The sequence below is a fragment of the Rhynchophorus ferrugineus genome, unplaced genomic scaffold, assembly GCF_030347505.1.
Source record: "Rhynchophorus ferrugineus isolate W39M unplaced genomic scaffold, kcgeb_rfMv2 rfM9, whole genome shotgun sequence".
NCBI lineage: Eukaryota > Metazoa > Arthropoda > Insecta > Coleoptera > Curculionidae > Rhynchophorus > Rhynchophorus ferrugineus.
In genome coordinates this window covers 23,684,559-23,710,521 of record NW_027472588.1, presented here as the reverse complement: position 1 = coordinate 23,710,521, position 25,963 = coordinate 23,684,559, and the positions used below count along the sequence as shown (strand labels likewise).

At 31.0% G+C, this 25,963-nt stretch overlaps 2 protein-coding genes and 1 long non-coding RNA gene across 3 annotated transcripts; 2 read left to right on the top strand and 1 right to left on the bottom strand.

The window, feature by feature from the left end:
- Positions 1-11,672: 11,672 nt before the first annotated feature.
- LOC143203249 (uncharacterized) lies at positions 11,673-12,543 on the top strand. Its single transcript, XR_013007297.1, has 2 exons — positions 11,673-12,280; positions 12,340-12,543. It is a non-coding gene; the product is annotated as an uncharacterized LOC143203249 (long non-coding RNA).
- Positions 12,544-16,332: 3,789 nt separating this feature from the next.
- Exo84 (exocyst complex component Exo84) lies at positions 16,333-20,544 on the top strand. The gene is made up of 3 exons (XM_076415394.1): positions 16,333-17,338; positions 18,262-19,202; positions 19,661-20,544. The coding sequence occupies exons 1-3, from the start codon at positions 16,622-16,624 to the stop codon at positions 20,088-20,090; spliced, it is 2,088 nt and encodes a 695-aa protein (XP_076271509.1). The 5' UTR covers positions 16,333-16,621; the 3' UTR covers positions 20,091-20,544.
- Positions 20,018-25,869, bottom strand: LOC143203238 (SUN domain-containing ossification factor). Its single transcript, XM_076415393.1, has 5 exons — positions 25,543-25,869; positions 25,272-25,490; positions 23,166-25,011; positions 20,817-21,659; positions 20,018-20,084 (listed from the first exon to the last, which is right to left on the bottom strand). Exons 1-5 carry the CDS (start codon positions 25,599-25,601, stop codon positions 20,076-20,078), a joined length of 2,976 nt encoding a protein of 991 aa, XP_076271508.1. The 5' UTR covers positions 25,602-25,869; the 3' UTR covers positions 20,018-20,075.
- Positions 25,870-25,963: the final 94 nt, after the last annotated feature.

The following is a 25,963-nucleotide window of genomic DNA, read 5'->3' as shown; positions in this document are numbered from 1 at the left end:
TCAAAGAGAGAACTGTTTTTAGTAACAAAGTAAAAAATTGATCTTTGTTTATCACATAATGGTGTAGGTTTATTTGATTAAATTATTAATTAAAATTAAATTCTGACCATGTAAAAATAGAATAGTCCTAAGTTAAAACAAATTTCAATGTACAATGTTGTAGTTTTGTTCTGGCAATTTAAATGTACTTTTGTAATTTTTGTTTACAATCTTAATTAGGTTAAGTTATATAGTACATTTAAATTGAAGGGAAGTGTTAAATATATGACTTGTCTCGATACAAGAGCCAGTATAGAAAAGGGGAACGAAAGTTGATAGAGGGCTGTGTGACTTGTATCGAGTGGGTATCAGGGGTGTGCAACTCCAATGTAAGTAGTGGGGCAAAGTTTTGCTTAGTTCAATCATTGGCGGCGCTGACAACGTGAATTTGATTGGTGAGTTTAAAATAGTAATGTAGAAACCTGTAAGGAAAATACTTTGCTTTGATTGGTCTGCCATTTCGCCTGATTACTTTCTGACGTCACATTTATTGGCCAATAGTATTTAAATGAAAATCAAATTTAATTTTTAAAATTAATTTATTAAAATAAAATCCTATACAAATATACATAAGTGTAAATAATATAAATGTATATAAACAAAAAGCAAAAAAAACAATTATGAACTTTATTCTAGGCAAAATTAAAATATCTATAATTCTTCTATAACGCCTTCCCATATTTGTTTAGTGCCATCAATTTTAAAGGATCTATTAGAGTTCTAACTTATCTTGATATATTGAAGGTAAACTTTAAATCCTTACCTGTTGATATAACATTAACCAAAAATACAATCACACCTCATAATAACTTAAAATTTGGTCTTGAAAATTATTATGGATTGGACAGTTGAAACACTAAAAATTTATGTGTTTTTAAACATATTTAGATTTAAGAGTATTTAATCTGTGGAACTACTTAATATAGAATGTAGACAAATATTGCAGGTTAGTTATATGGTCATTTATGTCCACTCAAACGCCTTACTAAAGTATAGACCTAATAAAAGCTAACACATCATATTTTTACTATAAATGTAAACGCAGAATGCCTAGATTTTAGTCTCGCTTAATCCTTGTATTGTAACGTAACAATTGTTGTTAAAGTGTAAAGCTCTTCATTATTATTTTTGAAATAAAGTTTGTTTTTTTTAAAGACATTCCGAGTTTCAAATTTAATTGGCCCAGTCGGTAGGATACTTCCGGATTATCATATAGTTCGTTGTGAATTGTGATTTACCGTTTGTATCTACAATTAAGAAGATTGAACCACCACTCAAAGTTGTTACTTCAAATAATTGGAAGGCGGACTCCTGCTTTGGAACTGGACAAAGAATCCCAACCAGGAGCAGTTAGCATAAGGAACCAGGACAACTTGGCGTAGCTAGTGTCCAAGTCGTATAGCAGACCAGTCGAGAGGTGAACTCTCCTCGCAGACGGCTTCTACTATTACGACATCAGGAGCAATCCAGAGACAAATACATTACTGTAAGTCGCTTATTGGTCTAATCCTGATTAATTAAGATACAAAGAAGAATATTAATTATTGAATTTTATAATCGATAACTTTGATATTTATATACTATTTTTATAACAATTATTGTAAAAAGGAAATCCAAGGATAACTTATTCAATAAAGTTGTATCCTATTGGTACATTCCGTATATATACTATAATTTCATACTATTTACTTTGATATTTACATATTATTTTTTTATATAACAAATATTGTAAAAGGAAATCCAAGGATAACTTATTAAGTTAAGTTGTATCCCATTGGTACATTCCATATATATATATATATATATATATATATATATATATATATATATATGTATATATATATATATATATATGTATATATATATATATATATGTATATATATATATATATATATATATATATATATATATATATATATATATATATATATTATAATTTCATTATTTTTATAAACTAGTTGGATAAAAAGATTTACGAAAAAACTAGAGGGAATAACATACCCAAATATTAGAAACAGAAACAGAGAAAGCTCCGACGAAAATTTAGAAAGCATTTATTCAAACCTAATTAATTTTTTCGAACCCGATATGGCAGAATCACTAAGATCAACAGTTCAATTATTGAAAATATTCGACGGAACTTCATCTAAACTAGATAGTTTTATTAATAAAATAGATACATTTTATGCTCGATATTATATAAACGATCAATCCCAACAGGAATATGTGCTGTTAGCAATTAAATCAAAAATTATTGGCGAAGCTGAAGATTTCATACTTACACGTCCCGATCTAATTTCTTGGGATGAAATTAAAATAGCTCTTCAACAAAAATTCAGTGACCCAATCACTAGATGTAACTTACAACAACAGCTCATCTTCTTGGTGAGAAACAAAAATGAACCATGTCTAGATTATATTCAAAGATGAAAATCCATTAACACCCAAATAAATACTAAGATTTGTATAGAAGTACAAAACTTAGAAGCAGACATTTTAATCCGACAAAACGAATTGACAGCTACACAAAATGTACTTGCTAATATACCAAACAAGTTAAGAACTTTACTGATCGTACAAAATCTGCAAAACTTAGATTCCGCTATTGATATTATCACTAATTATGAAATATTGTCAAGTCAAGATAGATTTAAAAATAATTTTACTCAGAATTTTGAGCCAAAAAGTCAAAACGTTAATTTAAGATATCACTTGTTCCTTAAACAAAATCTACCAATACATCCAAAAAATCGATTCCCTAGTCAACCAATACCCATTAAACCACAACATGTTAAAACATACTTTCCTCCAGCTCATGCAACATTTGGCAGAAATTTCCAAAAAACTCAAACTCATCATGTTAAAACTCAATATCCAAAACCCATATCAGGCGTTAGTATAACTCCACGACAACCCCAACAATCCAACGTTCAATATCAATATCGAAACCAACCACAACATTTCAATACCAATCATAATCATTTCAAAAATCAATACCCTCCAGGTCAACAAAGATTTAGGATAGAAGAATTAACGCATGTCGAAAGAAACCTATCAGAGTCATCCCCAGAATCCAACGACTCTGAAATGAATAATCAACCTAATGATTATCCTTTCCCTCATGATGACGAAAATCCAGAATTTTTATGTTTAAACGAAGAAGAACAAAATTATTACGTAAATTTTCCTCCAGAATTAGAAGATAACGAAAATTTTCGATTACAAGCTTCGGAAAATCATGTCTCCAACTAAATACTTTTCAAGTCAACCAACTTCCTTATATATATCTATATATCTATATATATATATATATATATATATATATATATATATATATATATATATATATATATATATATATATATATATCCCAAATTTAGATTTAAGATTATTAATTGACACAGGTTCACATGCCTCTCTGCTTAGACCTTCTATAGTCGAACATTATTTCCCAGAATCAATCAAACCTCATATAACAACACTCCATACTTGCGCAGGCAGTCAAAAAGCATTTTCAAAAGCTATTATTCTAAGCTCTATTTCTTAGTTTAGGAATATCCCAATCCATAAATTTTGTATTATATTCTTTCCATGATTACTTTGATGGAATTTTAGGAATCAAAGACTTCAAAAGATTAAATTTAAACATTAATCTAGAAGAAAACCTATTATATAATGAATATCTCAGAATACCATTTTATTTTCGCGAAGACTTTAACACATTCATTGTAGAAATTCCTCCTAATTCAATAAAAAACACGAAATTATTCACCAATCTTCCTGAAGAATCTTCTTGGTATATCCATGAATATAAAAGTGACGAATTAACAATTCAACCCACTATCGTAAAAATTAAAAATAACTCTTTCTGCGTAGATATTAAAAATCCAACTAACAAACATCAAACAATTAGTTACTCGATAACAGACCATCCCCAATTCAGTCCATTTAATGAACATAACTTTGACATTTATAACTTTAATATTGGAACTAATGATAAGTACTATAAATCAATCGTAATTAGCGACAAACTAAATCTAAAAGAGCTAATTAGACATTCCCATTTAAACCACGAAGAACAAAACGCTTTATTCAAATTATTACAAAGTTAACGTCAGGTTTTACATAAAACTGGAAATAAACTGACCTTCACGAATGAAGTAAAACACATTATCAAAACCACTGACGAAATTCAAGTACATGCTAAGACATACAGATATCCCTATGTCCATAAAAACGAAATCGAAAAACAAATCGCAGAAATGCTTGATAATAAAATTATACAACCATCCAGCTCTCCTTGGAGTTCTCCCGTATGGATAGTGACCAAAAAACTAGATGCATCAGGACAGAGAAAATGGCGCTTGGTAATCGATTACAGAAAAATTAATGAAAAGACCATAGACGATCGATACCCCATCCCGAACATTTTCGACATTCTCGATAAACTCGGAAGAGCACAATATTTTACAACATTAGATCTTGCTAGCGGTTTTCATCAGATCGAAATGGATCCAGAATCAATCCAAAAAACTGCTTTTAACGTAGAACATGGTCACTACGAATATTTACTAATGCCATTTGGTTTAAAAAACGCACCTGCTACTTTCCAGCGTACAATGGACAACGTATTACGTGGTCTGTAAGGAAAGATATGTTTAGTCTACATGGACGACATAATCATCTTCTCTACTTCCCTACAAGAACACTTGGAATCCTTAAAAAAAGTCTTCGATCGCTTAACCTCCCACAATTTAAAAAAAACAACTAGATAAGTCTGAATTTTTAAAGAAATCAATAGAATTTCTTGGACATGTAATTACTCCTCAAGGAATTAAACCAAATCCTAAAAAGATATCCGCTATAAAAAATTTGAAATCCCTAAAACTCCTAAAGAAATAAAATCGTTCCTCGGATTAGTAGGATACTATCGTAAATTTATTAAGAATTTTGCGAAAATCACAAAACCCCTTACACAATGTCTAAAGAAAAACTCCAAAGTCAATCATGATAGAGCCTTTATAGAAGCATTCGAAACATGCAAGAATATCCTTATGAATGATCCTATACTTCAACATCCAGACTTTCAAAAACCCTTTATCCTGACAACAGATGCTTCGAACTTTGCTATTGGTGCTGTATTATCTCAAGGCACAATTGGAAGCGATTTACCCATTGCATACGCTAGTCGAACTAAGCACAACGGAATGCAATTATTCAACTATAGAGAAAGAACTATTAGCCATAGTTTGGGCAACCAAATACTTCCGCCCTTATCTTTTCGGTAGAAAATTTTCAATAGTAACTGACCATAAACCTCTTCAATGGCTCTTTTCCATTAAAGAACCCAACTCGAAATTAGTACGATGGAGATTAAAACTCCAAGAATTCGATTTTACCATACATTACAAAAAAGGAAAGCAAAATTTAAACGCTGACGCTCTTTCCCGCCGTCCTCTTAAACATTCTATTGAATGCATCCTGTAGAAATACCTAAACCCCCTTTAACTCATATCTCTAAAATAAGTGACACTAGACGTAAATACTAAAGACCAATACTTATGGCTTGACCGAATTTTTTTTTTATTACTCTTCGTGAGTCCACAATCTGCCCTATTGGCAATAAGTATTTCTTCTGTTTATATTATATATACATGGCATGTAGAAAATCACTTCATTAAGCAATCTTCTGTATAAAATATTATCTTAATTAATTAGTCTTATTCTAATGCTTATTCTAAACTCTACATATGTCCAGTAATCAGATCAGGTGGTGTTAAATTGTGATTGACACTCTTTCGAAGTACTTCACACAAACACGTTGGATTACACTCGTTATAGGTTCTAGAGGAATATCGCGTTGTATCACTTTATTTGAAATATAGTACGGAGCATCAACAATCGCACCCAACACCTTATTTTGGAACCGTTGAATGATGGATATATTAGATTTGCTAGCGGTACCCCATAGTTGAATTCCATATGTCCAAATGGGCTTGAGTATAGACTCATACAGCAATACCTTGTTATCTAATGATAACTTGGATTTGCGCCCAATGAGCCAATACATTTGATATAATTTTAGTCCTAGTTGTTTCCGTTTAGAGAGTATGTGCTTCTTCCAGGTTAGGCGTCGATCTAAATGCATACCAAGATATTTAACATGCTCTGCTTGGGGGAGTTGACGATGATTGATATTTACTGGTGGACATGTTCTTCTACGCAGGGTAAACGTTATATGCGTGGATTTTGATTCATTGGCTTTAATGCGCCATGTCTTCAACCATAATTGTATTTGCTCCAGGTGGGTTTGTAGGTTTATTGATGCTGTGACTGGATCTTCATGGGATGCTAAGATTGCTGTATCGTCTGCATATGTTGCCACAGTAGTTATTTTTGTGGTGGGCAGATCAGCCGTATACAGAAGATACAGTACTGGAACCAGTACACTACCTTGCGGAACTCCTGAATATATGGGATTTAATTCGGTATGTTTACCGAATCGCCTTGATTTACAATAAAATGTCTGTCAGTGAGATACGATTTTAGTAGCTGATAGTCCGGATGAGGGAGAAGTTTCTTTAGTTTAACCTGCAAGCCCGTATGCCATACTTTGTCAAAAGCCTGAGATATGTCTAGGAAAGCAGCCGAACAATATCTTTTGGCATTTAGGTCAGCGTTTATTTGGTTTGCTTGACCGAATAGAGCACTTTTTCTAAACGCAAGAACAAATACCAGTCTTCGAGAAATTAAAAAAGATAAACAACAGTAATAGAGAATATGAAATTTGGAACAAAACATGGATGAATACAGAATACTCAGGAAAAATTCGAGAAATTAAAGGAAACCTTTTCGAACAATCAACGGATTACTCATTAGCACACTGTGTCGCAGCTGACCTTCGAATGGATAAAGGAATAGCGTGCATATTTAAGCACAAGTATAAAAATCAGAATGCACTATTAAAGAAAAAGGCCAAAGAAGGAGAAATACTTATATGGCCAGACAAAAAGAATTCCGTAACATATATTACTTAATCACAAAACAAAAATCAGAAGATAAACCAACATACCAACTTCTATGCAATACATTAGTCCTTATGAGCAATCGTATAAAAGAAAATCATATTCGAAAATTAGCCATCCCAAGATTAGGATGTGGCCTTGACCATCTAGATTGGAAAAATGTAAAATCGATGATAGAATACATATTTAAAAATATAAACGTTGATATACTTGTATATAACTTGGAAGAACCAATGATATCAATAAAAGATAATCCCAAGATCAATATCATTTCAGACATACAAATTAAACCACCCTACAGTAATTCAGTTATTCAAGAGAAATCACAAAACTCCAATAAATCAAATATCCCGGAAAACATCCAAGATAATATTTCAGAATCGGATACGATCCACATCTCTTTGGAAAATCCTATCCTGGGTGCTCCGTATGTAAATAAGAGCATCAACACATTCAAAAACCAAATAGTTTTTAAATGGACAAATAAGATTAAACCATACATAGTAAAACAAAACTTGTTCAACGAGAAGAAAAGAATATTTATATTCGTAAATGAAAATCCCTCTACAGAAGAAATTCAAAACTTAATCATCAGTTATTTGCCTCCAGATACATATTGTTTACACTTTCCATTCAAGGAATTAGAACCACTCATTCTTCGAGTATTTGCAGAAACCTTCAAGAACAATACTTAAAAATTAACAATATCGAATACTCTACTAGAAGATGTAACCAACACTGATAAAGAGAAGGAAATTATTGTAAAATATCACACGACAAAGACATCTCACAGAGGTATCACAGAAAATATAAAAAATTTAAAGCAAACATATTATTGGCCAAGCCTAGAACGAGATGTAATAGATTATATAAAAACATGTGAAACATGCCAAAAGGGTAAATACGAAAGACACCCGTATAAAGTAATTTTCAAACCTACACCTATAGGATCCAAACCCTTTGAACACATATACATGGACATATATACTATATCATCCCAAATATTCTTAACGATTATAGATAATTTTAATAACTTTGAATCTGCCTTTCCTCTAAATTACAACTCGATAGAGATATGTCAAAATTTAATCAAATTTTTTTCTCAACACGGCACTCCAAATATTATTACCACTGACAATGGCTCTTCTTTCAAAAATAACCTCCTGCAAGAATTGTGCAAACTCTACCAAATAGAAATACACTTTACTACTCCCTATAACCCAAATTCAAATTCACCAATCGAACGATTCCATTCCACATTAAAAAAAGTTTAATTGCATTAAAAGACGAGCATCGCTCTAAAACTATCCAAGAATTAGTAGACATCGCCCTCTTAAACTATAACAATAGTATTCATTCATCACATGACTACACACCCTTTCAAATAATTAAAGGAAATCTAAATTACCAATTAAATTTCAACAGAAGTCTAAACCAAATGCAAACAGATTATATATTTGATTTATCCAATATCTTCAAAGAACTAAATGAACATAAACATTCCAAATTAAATGCAAGAAAAGCAGTCACTTTAGCGAAATTAAATAAAAACCGACAAGACGACCCTGAAATACCAGAAGGCATAGAACAATTACTTCAAAATCCCCATAGGCTACCCATGAAAAATCTTAATCCAAAATTTGTCAAAACTACGTTCACTAATCAACGACATCCGAAAAACGTCAAAAGAGTTAACTAATCAATCATTTCCAGATGAAATCCCTATGGACAATCCTCCTCTTTATAACTTACGGACAATACAATAGAAATACGTACGGACAATACAACATAGAAACCTTAACAAACCCAATATTACCGATTGTTCAAGGAACCAGCTTTATAATAACTGGAAATCACCATGCATACTACCATGTCAATCTAACAAAAATAAAAATCTGTGTAAGAGAAATTAAAACAACATTACTTAACAGTAACCATACTATAACAAATGCAACACCATTTAAGGAACTTCTGATAACCAGAACTAAAAATCTTTTAAATCAAGTCCTTGTCCAAGAACAATTTTTAAAACATTATACTTTAACAAAAAGACATAAACGAGGACTTATCAATGTAATCGGAACTATTGACAAATATTTATTCGGAACACTAGATGCTAGCGATGATGAAAGATATAATTATATTAAAATATTACAAACAAATCAAGAAATACTTCAACACGACACCATGGCAACGCAAACGGTTCTTAAAAACATTTCTAAATCTTTCGATAAAACCATAATAAAAATTAAGACAAATCAAAATTATATATTAACTATGATGGGTAATCTTTTTGTAACGATGTCAATGACGACGCTTACGACACGTTTTATCTTAACAATGGACAATGTGGAAAGCAATTTGCGTATCGTATCAGATTTATCAGAAATATACAAACTGCAATCAACTTTGCTGAGACTGGTACCCTACATCACAGCATAATAAAAATTACAGACCTAAATAGAATTATCATGCAGATAAATCCCAAGACGCGAATCCCATTCGATAATGTAATCAAATATTATGAAACAGCACATGCTGACGTTTTAATAAAAAATAGTCTAATCATATTCCATGTCGCGATCCCGCTAATCTCGAACACACCATATACATTATATCGCCTTTTCGCTATACCGATTCAAAATCATATTGTAAAAATCATGTATTAAAAATCCTTTCCTTTTATTAAATAAGAATTATTATTTTAATACCCGAGAAAATTGTATTAAAATCGAAGAAATAATATTATGTTCAAAAAATAATTTAAATAAAGATGAAAAATGTATAGTCCAGACTATCAATGCTGAATTTGATCATTGTCCCATGATACCTATATTCTATAATCAAACCAGCGTAAGACAACTACAAGATAACTCCATCATAATTATCCCAGCATCTGAAGAAAGAATATCATTATTTTGCCCGAAACAAAATTCTATCGAAATAATTAAAAAACCTTCAATTATTTTCCCAGAAAAATGTAAGGTTAATGTTAAAAACGAACATTATGAATCTCAAAAGATCGATGTAATTAATCTACGGCTTAAATTGCCATCTGTAAAAATTAATACTGACTTATTCCAACAAAACAAACCCGTAAAATTATAATCAGTAAATTTAGAAAATCTTCACAATGACATAAAAGCTGTTGATTCCCTATCAATTCATCCTCTCCACTCTTTCAATGTAGGAGAAGGAATCTCAATTTTAAGTATAGCAATTATATGTATTGTATTCATAGTTTTAGGAATATATATGTATTTTAAATATATAAAAAAGGACGATGTAAAAATGAGCATAAAACTAGACCCACTCGAGAATGCTACCCCATTCTCTCATACTTAAGGAGGGAAGAGTTATATGGTCATTTATGTCCACTCAAACGCCTTACTAACCTTTAGACCTAAGAAAAGCTCACACATCATATTTTTACTATAAATGTAAACGCAGAATGCCTAGATTTTAGTCTCGCTTAATCCTTGTATTGTAACGTACAATTGTTGTTTAAGTGTAAAGCTCTTCATTATTATTTTTGAAATAAAGTTTGTTTTTTTTAAAGACATTCCAAGTTTCAAACTTAATTGTCGCTTTTTCAGAAGTTTTGTTAAATAACCCCAAAATAGGACTAAAATACAATATTAGACTTTTTTTTTCTTTGTTTTTCTCATCGCAAAGTTCTCTGGAACTGAAAATATAGACTCAACTGGTGATTTAACAACCTCAAGTGGTACGATCTCCCATTTAAAAAGAATATAAATTATCTAATATGTTCATCTTCTTCACAATTTTCATCACCACAAAGTGATGATGTGCCCCTTTAAAGATTTCTCGAACATACTAGGTGAAGGATGCTGTTTCTACCTCCATGACTTCTAATAGATCCAACAAAATTCTTTAGGCAATCTTGGTTAAGATTTGTTAAGAATAATTTGTTAAAAAATGTTATTTGTAAATTTAGACAAAATAGATTTCTTTAAGGTAATAAATCCCCTAAAAAAGCAATTAAATTTTTAATTGATGGCACCGTAACAAATATTTTCTTAACAAGGCAATCAAATTTAAATATACAATAGCTCTACTATAAAATTATTGAACACTGATTGTTCTAAAAAGTTAAAGTATTAGAAATACTTTAGGGATATTTTAAAATTAAGAGTAATATTTATTACTACTAATTATCCAGTTATCTTAATTATTACCTTCTTGTAAGACTTCTTTATGTAGAGACATCACACTGACAGCATATGAACAACTTGGTAGATTAATTGAATTTTATTACAACTAACATCTTCATAAGTAGGTTTTGATTATCTGTAAACAACCAATATATAAAGAGACATATAGTAGATAGATAATTTTATATGTACCTGCTAAAAACAACGTTGGATATGCACTTACCCTAATACCTGTTTGTGAAAGAAGGGTAATTCTAAATTGTTCACTAAATGTCCGTGACAGACACCATGACGTTGATATATTTGCATTGTGGTTTATCCAGGTAACTTACTACTATTTACTTGATCAACCCATTTTTGGAAAGGAGGGAAACTTTTTTTTAGGAAACTTTTCTTTGGGAAACGATGTTTAATTTCCGTAGTAGATTTTTATCCCGGTTCACTACACCTTTTACTACACTGACGCATTGTCATCAAATTTTATATTATTACTCCATAATAATTAACGTAAAACAGAAAATATGCACAACGTAAAACGAAGATTTCTTGGTCTAAACAAAAACCAAAACCTTCAAACAACAAACCTAAAAATGGACGGCTATAGAAAATGCTGACTTTAATCGACCAATCACGTTCCAAGTGTAGTGGTGGCACCAGGAATTTAAACTAGCCAATCACAATTTGCGATCGCTGCGCTACCGTTGATTGAACTAAACAAAACATTTCCGCAAGGTCGCCTATACCGTGAAATTTCTATTTTTTCTATGGTGGGTATAAATTACCAGGAATCAAAATAAAGTTTATCTTTTGTTCCAAGGTTATAAGTAGTGTATTAATACCGTCCCGTCCCGAATCATAAGTGAATCGTAATATACTAACTGTTTAGTAGATATGGTAAATGCATTAGACAGAATTCAGTCATTAATTTTATGAAGAATGGTGTACACAGATAGTTGCAGAAGAAATAAAATATACAGTGATACCAAGAAGACTAGACAAGTAAACACACCATTGAAGGAAACAAGAACTAAACGAAAAAAGTAAATATGCTATCGAATGAAAGTAAAGTACGTTTCTCAGATATACAATTGTTAATTAGGTGGATTAGGCCTCCAGGGTATACCACTACATAAAAAAACGCGCCTAGAAACTCTACCTCATGGATGGTGTGGAAAAGAGTTCAATGTAAACAAAACAAAACTAACGTACAAACTATTATAGTTGTGTCTTGTAATTGTACTTTTAAGTCCTTCGATAATATATGTATTAGATTTACTATAATGTTAAAATAAATTATATTTCATAATATTTTTGTTCAATTATTTTATTTAAATTAGAATTTTTTTGTATGTCAAAGCCAAACTGAACTAAAATTCATAGTTAATTCGGCAACACTGCAATATTTCGACGTCACAAATATCCATGTTGCATTACTAAAAAAACTTTGAATAGACCATATGTGTTATAAGTACCTTCAACATACCTCGAAAAGGTTATATCGTTGTCATATGGTATTTCCATGACCATATTGTTACCTTGATAACTTCGAGCGCGCCTGCTCACTGTGAGTTTTATTACACGGCGGGCCCTTACTTCAATCTACCACATACTGAACGACTGTCCACGACTCACCCAGATTAGAGCTGTATATGGGCTGCAAAACTTTAGAAATTCGTTAACAGGAAAAAGTACGGACAGACTCCTCGGATTTCTATGAGAAATCGATTTCCTTCATAGAGTCTAGCCTATTCCAATAAAAGTGTCGTTGAGCAAATAACCGATACCACTTCGGTGTGGGTGCTAGTGTATGAGTCTCTGCTGTTTGTGTTATTAATTTATTATTTTATATATACACTTGACGACATCCGTCAAACAAAATAAATATAATATATATTAGAAGGGGTGGTAGATCCAACTTTCTACACTATAAGACCCAGTGTAAGACTATTACTTTTTCGGTCATAGAACTATAATACTTGGAAGAACTCATTGAAGTATTGAAACTAATTGCTGCAGCTTCAAATTACATTCAGAGCAATAATGGTTACTATTGTTTAATTTCTTTACTTACTTCTACCTACTTTAATATCTGCAATTTGGGGCATTTCACAGTTATTGCATTGCAACTAAAAGGGAGTTTAAAAGAAAGATTTGATAGGTTTTTTTAAACAATCACCTGAAATAAATGGAGCCATAGTCGTGTCATGTTACCAACCTATAGTCTATTCAAAGCTTATTTGTATATGCGTCATCGAAATTTGTGACGTCCAAACCTCGCAATGTTGCCGCAACAACTATGAGTTTTAGTTCAGTTTTTCTTTGACATACAATAAAATTCTAATCTAAATAAAATAATTGAACAAAAATGTTATTAAACATAATTTATTTTAATATCATAGTACATTTAAAAACAACATTTAATTATTGTATTAATTTATCACTATTGCTTTCAAGGTTTTGCATACGTCTGACAACTAAACGACTTTGACAGGCTCATTTGTTTACATGTTCGAACAGCATTGTGTTTCCTTTTAACTAGAATAAAATGAAAAGGAAAATATTGTCTGATTCTAAAACGAATTTACTAATTGCGGCAGGCAATACATTAAACAACTTGATGATGCATGTACAAATAAACTTTGCATATATTTTAGTTACAAAATGCGTCGGTTGTCAGAAAGCATCATAATAATAACTGCGAGTAACTAGTAAATGATGGTTTTATTGTTTTTTGCGAAAAGGGGCAGATCAACTATAGACATCAAAAAATAGAGTTAGAATGACTAAATGATAAAAGCGAAATACATACCATGTCTGCACACTATCCAATTATAAAAAAGTATTCATACAATATAAGTTTGTGTCGTGAGAAAAACGGTATTTCGATACACTTCGGCAGTTTCCGCCTGATATTTCGACGTTGCCATTTTCAAAGGATCAGCAGTCATTCTTTTGATCATAGCAAGAGCTAGGGTCTAGTATCACATAATTATTCATACCTGGTATTTGATATGATTATATTGTATTTATCATTATATTATATTTGTTATAATTTTATATTTATATATTATATAATTTTACATTAAGTTAGCTTAAGTATTATTTTGTTTTTATATTTTTTGTTAAGGTTAAAAATTTTATAGTTTATAGTGTATCTGTTTTTGTACTGTTCATATTTTTATTAGAAATAGTAGGCAGTAATGGATAAAACATTGATTTGTGAATATTGTCAAAAATGCAAGTGAAAAGATATGTGAGTAAATTCCATCCAAATGCTTATCTCTTTAATTTTTATTTTGAAAATTGGATTCAGTTCTATGCCAATTTCAGTAATACTTTAGATAAATATGATTCGATGTCCTTTACATGAGCATACAACATCAGAATCACAGTTTGTTGGTCATATAGAGCTATTCCACAACATTAAAGTTGAAATTCACACTTATTTAGATTGCGGGTTTCTGCTTTGGTAAAAATACTTCTAAAATAATTTTTTTTATTAAATATGTTTATATGTTAAAAGGGTCACATATGAATCATTTACAGAAATTATAACTTTGATTTGTCATTGCAATATTTATATATTGATAAATAATTGCATATTACATAGATGTGATATATATGTAATATATATAGTTTTATGATTTTTATTTGCTAGTAAATAACAATATATTGTATATTAATATAGCAGTATTTTGGAATGCTATTTTTCAAGATTAATAATGTAATAAGGCAAAAGGACTTAAATTGTAAATGATAAATATTAAAATACTTTTGACTGCTTTTATGGCAATAAGTAATATTTTTTATGATTGACTTTTTCGTTTCGACCTATCTTTCCCAATTTTTGTTCAAGCCCTTCGAAACTTCTTCTTCCTAAAATCTTAAAAACTAAATTTAGATTCGAAAGGTTCCAGAAATTACATGAACACGGAACGATTTGTAGAAGTTTTTACAGTAGCAGTTATATTTCGTAAAAAAAATATTAACGGTAAAGAGGTAATTAACCATATTCAATATTTACGCTAAATATTTCTAATAAATAAATTCAAGACAAAACTACTGACAAAAAATGTATTACATCTGAAGATATTTTGATAAAATAACTAGCTAGAATGAAATAAATTATTACACTAGGTACTACAACAACTTTACAAATTAAGCAGTATTTGGAAATGCCACTTATTGGGCGTTTAGAAAACCAACTAGATTTTTGGCAAACTCATAAAATGATTTTATTTGAATTATATCAGTTACATTTAAAATATTCTGCTATACCCGCAACATCTATCCCCTCGGAACGACCTTTTTCAAAATCTGGCCAAATTATTAATGATCGAAGAATCGCATCACAAGAGAAAAGTCGAACATGATTATATATTTGAATAGTGATTAGAAAATATTTTCATTCAATAATAAATTATACATTTATTTAATTTAAAAAGGCTCTGGCAGTTATTGTGCGTTCATTTTTAGTATGTCATGGATTCGTTTTTTTCTATGATTAGGTTTATGTATAGTTTTTATTTAATATTTATGGTTATTGTACATCTTTAGTTTTTAAGCTTTGTTTAAATTCTATTGTATTATCTATTTTTATTACACTATGTTATTTAAATATAGCAATTAACATATTATTAAAATGCGATAAAATATTTGGGGAGTTCGTTATTCCATTCTTTTTACATATCCACAAAACATTCAAATGTAAAAATAATTCTACTTCCTTTAAAATGAATTTATTCATTGCATGATAATAGTATTTACTAATTATTTCTTTCCTTTTCTTTCAAAATTAGTAGGAGAAGGAATATGTATCTCCGTCTGTCTTATACTAGGGTTGAAAAAAATTAAGTACATATATAATAAACAGCTCCCAGCAATTACCTCCATCCTTTTGCTCTTTCACAATGTATACAGTAGGAATTCGTACATCATTGGCTGATATCACAAATGAAAAAAAAACGGTGGAACCGTGCATGAAAATAGTAATTACTATTTTTAGTCGCTAGTTTTTTGACTATCGACTTTTTCGATTATTTTTAGTCGATAGTTCCCAACGCTAATATATATAATTGTTGGATTCTATGAAATGTAGAGATTTATTCGTGATAAGTTCAGATATGTATCCTTTTCTCTCTCAAAATTAGTATGTGATGGAATTCATACGTCTCCGTCTTACTTAACATCATGTCATAGGTGAAACAAATTCAACAATAAAATACTATTTTGATTCGCTACATTTGGGACTATCAAATAGTTGTTTGTTGAATTTTTAGTTGTTGAATGTTTTCCGGCTATAGACTGTCAACTTTTATTCTATGCTGTCAACCAAATGTCACTTTGATGTGTTGTTATTTTAGTTGATTAGTGTAGTTATAATGGAATATTCAAAGGAGCCAAATTTTCAATTATTTAGTGATTCAGATTTTATTCCTGAAAAATATGTACGTGATACATCGCAAAATTACGTAGGCGGTTCCGAACTACAAAATATAAAGAAGAAAATACAAACATTAGCAGATGATACCAGTAACCGTTTAAAGAAAAATGTTTATCAGAATTATGTTCAGTTTATTGAAACTGCAAAAGAAATTTCCCACCTAGAAAGTGAAATGTATCAGCTATCACATTTACTGTCTGAACAAAAGTCATTGTTAAATGCTCTTTCTGCAACTTCAATATTGGAGGATAGAAATCATATAAATATTGAAAAGTCTAATAAATTAAGTGAACAAGAAATTGAGGAAGAGAATAAACAAAAACTTACAATGATTCTTGAAAAAGTAGAGAATTGTAAAGACATAGTGGAAGTTCCGGGTCGTATATTACTTTTTGAAGGAGATTTGCTTGAAATTGATCCTACAGAAAGTACGGCATTAAAATTTGTCCATGTATATTTATTTAATGATGGACTTATGATTACTAATAGGAACTCAAATAGCAGAGGCATCATGAGATTTGCATTTGAGAGTCTTTATGAATTGGGTAGCTTAGCTGTGGTAAATGTACGTGACTTGGGTAGTATCAAACATGCTTTTAAATTATTAATATTTCCTGATACTAGAGTATTCCAATGTTCTTCTAATACAAGTAAGGTAAGAATCCTATAATATTAAAATTGCAATTCGATCCATGAAGTAGATAATGACTTAACACTATTAACTTTTCTATTCATTAGTCCAAGTATGGTTCTTAATATGTATTTTTCTCTATACTTTGCTTTTCTTTAATTTGCTTATGATTGACATTGCTTCTTCATACATTATTATTGGTTTTGTAAGTGTTATCTTATTGGTAGTTATATGTTACTTTTGGGATAGATTTACTTTTTAACACTCCTTTGTTGGAGATAAAAGGTTTTGTTAATGTTTTATCTCAACTGACTTTATATACCAATACAAAGTTATTTCTTTTTTCTTATACTAACTACTATTAGCCGAACTAATATATTTGTTACATTATTATTATACCCATTAAATTTTATATTATAAACCCAATATGTATTCTCCCCTTTCTCCATTTTATCATTTGTTTTATAATTATTATAATTTCGTACCGTAGTATTTACGTTTGTTCCGTGTTTTCCATCTGCTGTTCCTTTAATCATAATATCAATCGTTCCAGACTCCCTGTCATAATACTTGTTTCATCTATTCTACTTCATTGCGCTGTTGTCACATTTGTGAATTCATATTATCTTTTTTTCTCTCCCTATGTCATGCTCAAAATTTTCCTTGTACCTGTACTATGGTCCTGTATTTTTCATCGTTTAAGAATCCTCAGCGACTTTTCACGGTAGCCCGCTAGTTTTGTTACTCTATCGAGACCATATGTGGTCCACGTCCATATTGTTCAATTTGGGCCAAAAAAAATACATTATCAAAATTGATGGGATGGAAAAATCGATGGCATCACTGGTCAGTACCAGCGCTGCCACCGACCAGTACCAACATGCCCCAATTCCTTATTTAGACACGTTCATCGATTCATATTTAAAAATAAAACTTGTTATTTCTAGAAAGAATGGTTGGATAAAATAGATCAAGCAAAAAAAACAAAGTTAGCTCTGGAGCAACAAAAAAGAGAATCGGTAATTGAGAAAATATCACCTTCTAGATCAACATCTGTTGACCTAACTGCCATTAGTAAATCAGAAGAAACCAGTCCTATAAACCACCCAGAATGGTTCCTAGATATACCTGATGAACTTGATGTGTGTGTAGCCCAAAGACATTTTGAGGATGCTGTTTCGTATTTACAAAAAGCACAGTACTATATAAATAAACTAAGTTCTCAAAATGTTCAATCCGACCCGGCCGTTATAGATATTCAACGCAAAGTTGAACAGAAACAAAATGGTTTGATAGATATGTTAATGAAGGAATTAGAAGTTAGCCCTGATAAATCGTTACAGGGTGGATTGAGAGCAACGCGTCGATCTGTCAGATTATTGAATCAGTTGGGTAGGTCAACTCAGTCATGTGACCTATTTTTAAAACTCTGCAGTAGTATGTTGAAGACTCAGTGCAAACGAGTAAAAAGAGAAGGGTCCACTACAATGTATGTGCGACATTTAGCTAGTGTTGTTTTCACAAATATGTGTAACATGTCAGAAGAATTTCTGAGAGCCTTTCCGGATTCTGTAGATTGCGCATCAGCTTTTGTAGTATGGGCTAGTGGAGAACTTTCCCTATTTACAACCCATTTTGTCAAGCAAGTATTTATGCCACAAACAAGTTTATCGACAATCACAGAATGTGTTGTATTAGTAAGATCCCAGTGCGATAGACTATGTGCATATGGTGTCGATTTCCGTTACCAATTGGATGGGACATTAAGATCCTCGCTTGTAAAGGCATTTCGAGATACCAGAGAAAAATTAATCGATTCCATCAAAATTAGGGCTACTGAAGATAAATGGATACCAATGAACTTGGTTACAAAAGCAAGTTTAGCAAGGTATAGTTATTATATTTTTATTACAAATACAGTTATGAAAATAACACTTGCTAATTATTGGAAATTATCAATATAATATAATAATTTAAAATTCAAAACTATATATTTTATTATGTTGTGTTTATTTGAACTTCATATGTTATTGGAATATAAATATGAGTTATTAAAACGTAACTTTCCTGGTTCAAGTAATGTTCTTATTAATGGACTCTAATATGTAAATATTAAGTAAAAAAAGCATTTTCATTTAACACTTTTTTAATTAACACAATGCTTATATTCAATTAGTTCCAGAAATGTTACTAATAATCTAAGTTTGTTGTTGTACAGTATTGGAGAGTATAACATATAAAAGGTCATATTTCTAAACCCAAGCTGATACTTATAGTGATCGCAATTTATCAAAAACATTGTTCACGTGAACGTTAATCAATAACCTTTACTTTTTCAATTTTCAGATATCTTCAGGAGTATGCTACCATGGGCTTACGATTAGATTCTTTTGTAACAGGAGATGTCTGGCTTCAACTAACATCTTCTAACATTGCTTTTACAAAAACATTCGTGACATTATTAGACGACTGCCTTAAACTTAAAACTACCGAACTATTGCACGTTATTGAAGAAACATTATATATAGTTTTTGACGCTCAATTGCGACATAATATTATGTCCTACAATGGTGAACAACAGCTGGAACAGAAAAAGTTCATTTTGAAAAACACCGAATTTTTGTTGACCTCCGTTCTGGAGCTTTCACAAAAACGCTATAAGGAGGAGGTTGGATACGAATGCGAGCATTTAAACAAACTAAAGAATGAATATTCTACTTTATTAAAGCCATCTCCTCGGAATACCAAGACAAAGTACTCATCAGATTTTCTATAATTAAATAAATTATATTGTTGATACATATTTAAATATTTTCTAATATTAAAATAATTTATTATATTGTTACCTAGTATACATATACATATTTTAGTCTTTTGGTAATGGAACCGAAACTCACACTCACTAGACATACAAAATTTAGCGCTATTTTTTGTGGAAAATATGGCGTTAATAAATTATTGTCCGTAGGAAAATATAACTTTTCCAGGCTTTTCTGGCAATTTATCAATGCCATCGCAAAAAACTTCTTTTAAATTTTTTTTTTCATTGTTATTTGGATAAAGCCGTAATTTCAACAAAAAAAGCACAAACATTAGCATATATCCCATATATATTTAACATATATAGAATATACATACAGTCATATATCACAGCAAACCTAAAGTAACAAAAATGAAACGAAAACAAATGTTGCAACAAATTTACTTTTAAAAATATAAACTGTGACAAATTTTGGCATTTATTTTAGTTGGTAGCCTTTGCTTTAAAAACATGTTTTATTAGGATTATTTGGTCTCTTAGGTATCCTTTATACTTGACTAGATCATTTCCTTTAACTCCGCAGTAAGAACTAGTTATGAAAATAATATTTACCATAAATGTTTTAGTAATAATTTTTCTTTTAAAAGGTACCAACAAAATTGTATTTTTTTAAAACATCAATAGCACGAATTTAACCCGAATAAGAAACGCTATCAAAGTAGAAAGTTATCTTTAAAATACCTTCTTTAATAGTTTTCTAAATCCCTTCTTTTCCTTTTTCGGAGTTTGTTCATTATAACTCGAAACACTCCCGTTCGTTGAAATCGGGCTTGGTTGTCGAGTCCTGGTCTCTTCAACGCTTTTTGATTTCTTTCTGAATGTCGCTCTATTCAATCGCATATTGATAGCGGTATTTATATACTGTGGAAGTTCGCACATTCGTTCCAAGTAGGAATGATCCGACTCGTCTAGAGCAAATGGAATGTCTTCAATCACTCGCTTACACTCCACCCAATCGGCACTAGGGGATTTTGTCAAGCCAATTTTGCTCGATGTACACCGCGGAAAGAACTTGTCGCCAGTTTCTATACTATCTGATTGAAATGAAGTTTTCTTCCGTCTCTTTTTCGATTTCTCTTGATCACCAGACGCCGACGTGGCGACTATTTTAAGAGCTTGATCACTAGGACGCCTCTTCTTTTTCTTTTGGCAAGTACTATTTACAACATCTACAGAGTTACGGCGCTGTATCTCAGCATGTTTTGTAGTTCCAATCGTTGCAGGTTTATGAGCTGCATATCTATTATAACAGTAAAGAAGAAATATAATACCAACAACAAAAAACAAGAGTGATGATATAATTTTCAAATTGTTGCGTTCTATCAACAATGATTCGACCGCTATGGTCAACGAATCTATTTTGTCCTCTAGCTGTCTATACCTCTCCTCATTTTTTTTCATTACTTTTTTCAAACTTTGTTCATTCTTTTCTAGTACCCATTGCATTTCTTCAACTTGTTTCTTATATCTTTTGCTAAGCTCTTCCAAATACTGAGCAGAGAGTGACATATTTCGCTCCAAAGCCTAAAATAATGTTTTAATTTAGAACTTGCATTATAGATACAGAATATTAAAGTTAAATTTATTATCAAAACATTAAAAAACTAGATTATTAGAAAACAAAGTAACAAGGAATATTAAATATATGACAAATTTTCATAAATAAGCTTTTGGTATCTTATTGTAAAATATTCAATTGTGATTTCTATCCACAACATTTCGGAGTGACGTCGGTACATGTGCAAATAAATACCAAGTGTACCGGAAAGTTATTATTGGTTTTTAACAGTTGTTAGGCTTAAGTACATATTCATTGTCATTTTACACTGCTGACATCAAGCTTCAAAGTTTCGTGTCTGAAAACGTGCATTTGCGGCACGCATTACTTTTCTTATTTAATTAAAAGGAAAAAAGCTACTGAAAGTCATCGTTTACTGGTAAAAACTTACAGTGAGCATGCTCTAACCTTAAGACATACGTGGCGTGGTTTCGAATATTCAAAAGTGGTCATTTCGATGTTCGAAGTCAAACAACATACTGATAGAAGATAATTGACAGAAGTGTTAAATGTGACCCAAGAAACGACCAGCGAGCAATGGCGAAAACCCTAAAGATGGATGCCACATCAATCGAATGACAAGCAAATAGAAAATCAAAAAATCGCCTGTGAAATGCTGCTTTAACGTATGATCGGAAGTCATTTCTGCATCGAATAGTGGCTGGTGATGAAAAGTGGATTTATTTTGAAAACCATAAACGCAAAAAATCATGGTTATCGCCTGGCGAAGCCGGACGGTCGACTCCAAGACCGAATCTTTTTGGTCGCAAGACAATGCTCTGTTTGGTTAGACCAGAGTGGCGTGGTGTATTATGAACCATTGAAATAGTTAATAGTCATCGCTACCGACAACAAATGGATCAATTTGAACCATGCATTGATCGAAAAACGTCCATTCTGGACCGAGAATGCGGTAAAGAGATTGTACAACATGATAATGCGCCGTCTCATAAAGCAAAACCGGTCAAGGAAGCGTTGAAAGCATTTATATGGGACATATTGGAACCCATCGTACTCTCCAGACCTTGCTGTACAACATAATGCGCCGTCTCATAAAGCAAAACCGGTCAAGGAAGTGTTGAAAGCATTTATATGGGACATATTGGAACCCACCGTACTCTCCAGACCTTGCCTCGTCGGACTATCAATTTATCACATCAATGGGACATGACGGCGCTTGTAGCACTTCGATAATTTCCAAGGTTAGAAAATGGCTCGATAAATGGTTTTGTTCAAAGGACCAACAGTTTTTTTTGGGATGATATCCATAAATTGCCTGAAAGATGGGCAAGATTTTAGAATCAAATGGCCAATACTGAATAAATAAAATTTCCCATTTCCTTGAAATTTATGTAGTTTTTTCCGAAAAAAAAACGGTAATGACTTTCCAGTATATATATTAGAAAAAAATCTAGTTATTTTGTTTTTCTATATCAATTAGAATTTTATGTAAAAAAAAACAATGTTCTTACCTTTATTCGATTTGATAATCTTAAAAATACAGATTCCTTCTGACCTTGAATTGTTGTCGCTGTTGTTAAGGGACTTTGTGTTGGTTCATTACTTAATTCTGTCATTATTTTTTCTATATTATCTTCACCACTACTTTCTGAAGTTACTTCTGCCTCTGGCATATCGCTAGTACTTTCAACAGTTACTATTTCATCTTGTTGTTCCAGAGATACATCTTCAGATGATTCCTCAATAGTAACTAATGTATTATTTTGAGGCAACAATGGATGCTCCAGGGTTACGGATTTTAGTGGAGGCATTTGTGGCAGATATGTTGTATCAGTTGAACAACTAGATTTTGAGTTAATACTTTGCTGTTCAGCTGTGAATGATTCTGCAGGCTTATCATTTTTTCTATAAGCCTCATTATTATTACTTCCATCTGTTACTTGTGGCACAACATCTTGCTTAATTTCCAACGAATGTTCATGTGTAATATCTTCCGTTGTATTTGCATATTGATAACTAATATTATATAAAACCTTATTATAAGTAATTGCTAGTGAATTACACATTGCTCCTATGTAATGTGAAGGAAAAAAAGACTGTATCAGTTCTGGGCAAGTTTTTAAAGTACTCTTTGAGGAGTTATTATTTAAATCAAATCCATATTCTTTGCAAATATTTGAATGTTTTAGTGATTCTGCTATAAATGAAATATTGACAAGGTTGCTTATCTCCCTCTGTTTGCAACTCAATAATTCAAAAATTTTACTAAACAAGAAATTAGAACAATTATTACAGACAATATAATGACTAGGAGAATTACAAGACTTTATAACAGACATGTTAGAAAGTGTATCATTAGTTAATTGACTAGAATCATTCATTACTTTGTTTCCAAGAAGTTGTGCAGCTTTTTTGACCATAGTTAACACTGCATCAGTTGCAGAACTGAACAAATTTGAAGATAAGCCATCACCTTTTAATGCATTATCCAGTACTTCATCATCATCGTCATCCTCAACAGGATGCTCATGACCAGGGTCATCTTTTTGAAGCACTTCAAAGACAGAAGTTCCATACGCAGAAAACAATGATATCGGACAATAATATTCTGACCTGTAATGTGATTTTATTTCTACCTTCACATATTTTCCAAAAGTATCAGTGCTAATATCAAAACTTTGAATATCTTTTTCATCTTTTGCGACAAAATTACCAACTACTAACCAGTCCCTTGTAGGAAACCGGCTACTTACTGACACAGTGAAATCTTTCGGTGATGATGAAAATAATTCATAGTTTGCCATATCAATCTTTTTCAACTGAATTGGTTCACACAATTCCACAATGAACCATATACGGCTATTACATGGGTCAAGTTTATATTCATCACGAGATGGTGATAAAATAGCCCAAGAATTTTTTCCTTCACTGTTGGCAAGAATCACTTTTGCACCACAATCAACTGAAGCATAATTTTTCCATCTTAATTTAGCACCAGAACCGGATTTTGTTGAATTAACAATGTGAGTTGGAATAGAAACATTGGTCTGTTCTTTCTTTTCTGCTTCCAAATGCTTTTGAGCCCATTCAGAAAAAGAAGGTATAGCTTCTTCATTTTTTTCTGTTAAGTTTTTTTGTACATATGCCTCATTTTCAATTTCTGATAAGCTACCATTGCTATTATTACTATCAGTTGCTTTTTCTACCTGTGCCATTGTTTGCTTGATAACATTTGACTCTTTAATTTCAGAATGAACAGGTGAAATATCTTCAGCAGGTGATGGTGGAACATCTTGAAGGTCTTTGGATGCTGAATCAACATGTGAAACCGCAATGGGGGTATCATTATTGATAAACCTAAAATATATTACCACATAAAAAAATAGTGTTGAAAGTTAAAAATGTTCCTATTAACAAAAGCATGCAAAATGAACAATGTAAATATTTAATGCATAAACATTAAGTGAAGGTCATATAAAACAGGAAATTTGCTTCACAAAAATATATGAAGGTATATTAGCAATTGAATACCCTTGAAAATGTATTTAGAATATTAAAAATAATTCAAGGCTCTAATATTTCTAAAAAAGTTATTACATCTTAATTAAATAACTTACTCCTTATTTTCAAAACTGTCAGATATTTCTGGAAAATTTGAAAATTCTTTGATATCTTCTGAATCTATTTGGGTATTATCATCACTTAAAATTTCATCAGTATTATACACACTATCATTGATAGCTGTAAATGATGTATGATTTTCTGAATTTTGAAGATTAACATTAGACTCGTTGGAGTCTATTGGTTCCAAGAGGACACCAACTAAAGGAAATGCGCTAAAATTGGTACAAAATAAATATGAGTTTTATATATATTTATGAAACGTACCAGAGATAAAATGGCAAGAAATAAAGAAAATAAATTACTAATGTTTTCACTCTCTTCATGATAAAATAACATTACAATCCATTTGTTCACTGGCTGACCTACACATTTTATAACAAATAAAAAACACTTTACGATAAAATCCAACTTATATACGGCTTAAAATTTTTAAAATCCTTTTTCATTTACTAAGCAAATTTTTTTACTTGTTTTTACCAAATGTCATCTCTTAAACTGACGTCAGTTTTAAATACCGAAAATTTGATTTCTTCTTTTCATATTCTCGTTATCTTAACCAATTTGTGCAAAAAATATTGATAATAGTATTTTTTTACAATTTTATAATCTAGGTGATGTCAACAAGAAAAATTCCTGTTATCAGATATAAGGAAAAACACTCTTGGATCTCACAGGCGTATCGATT

Coding starts and splice junctions, on each gene's coding strand:
- Exo84 (XM_076415394.1), top strand. CDS start 16,622: ATGGAATATTCAAAGGAGCCAAATTTTCAATTATTTAGTGATTCAGAT. Junction 17,339..18,261: donor GTTCTTCTAATACAAGTAAG/GTAAGAATCCTA, acceptor TGTTATTTCTAG/AAAGAATGGTTGGATAAAAT. Junction 19,203..19,660: donor ACAAAAGCAAGTTTAGCAAG/GTATAGTTATTA, acceptor TTCAATTTTCAG/ATATCTTCAGGAGTATGCTA.
- LOC143203238 (XM_076415393.1), bottom strand. CDS start 25,601: ATGAAGAGAGTGAAAACATTAGTAATTTATTTTCTTTATTTCTTGCCA. Junction 25,491..25,542: donor TTCTTGCCATTTTATCTCTG/GTACGTTTCATA, acceptor TACCAATTTTAG/CGCATTTCCTTTAGTTGGTG. Junction 25,012..25,271: donor GACAGTTTTGAAAATAAGGA/GTAAGTTATTTA, acceptor AATATATTTTAG/GTTTATCAATAATGATACCC.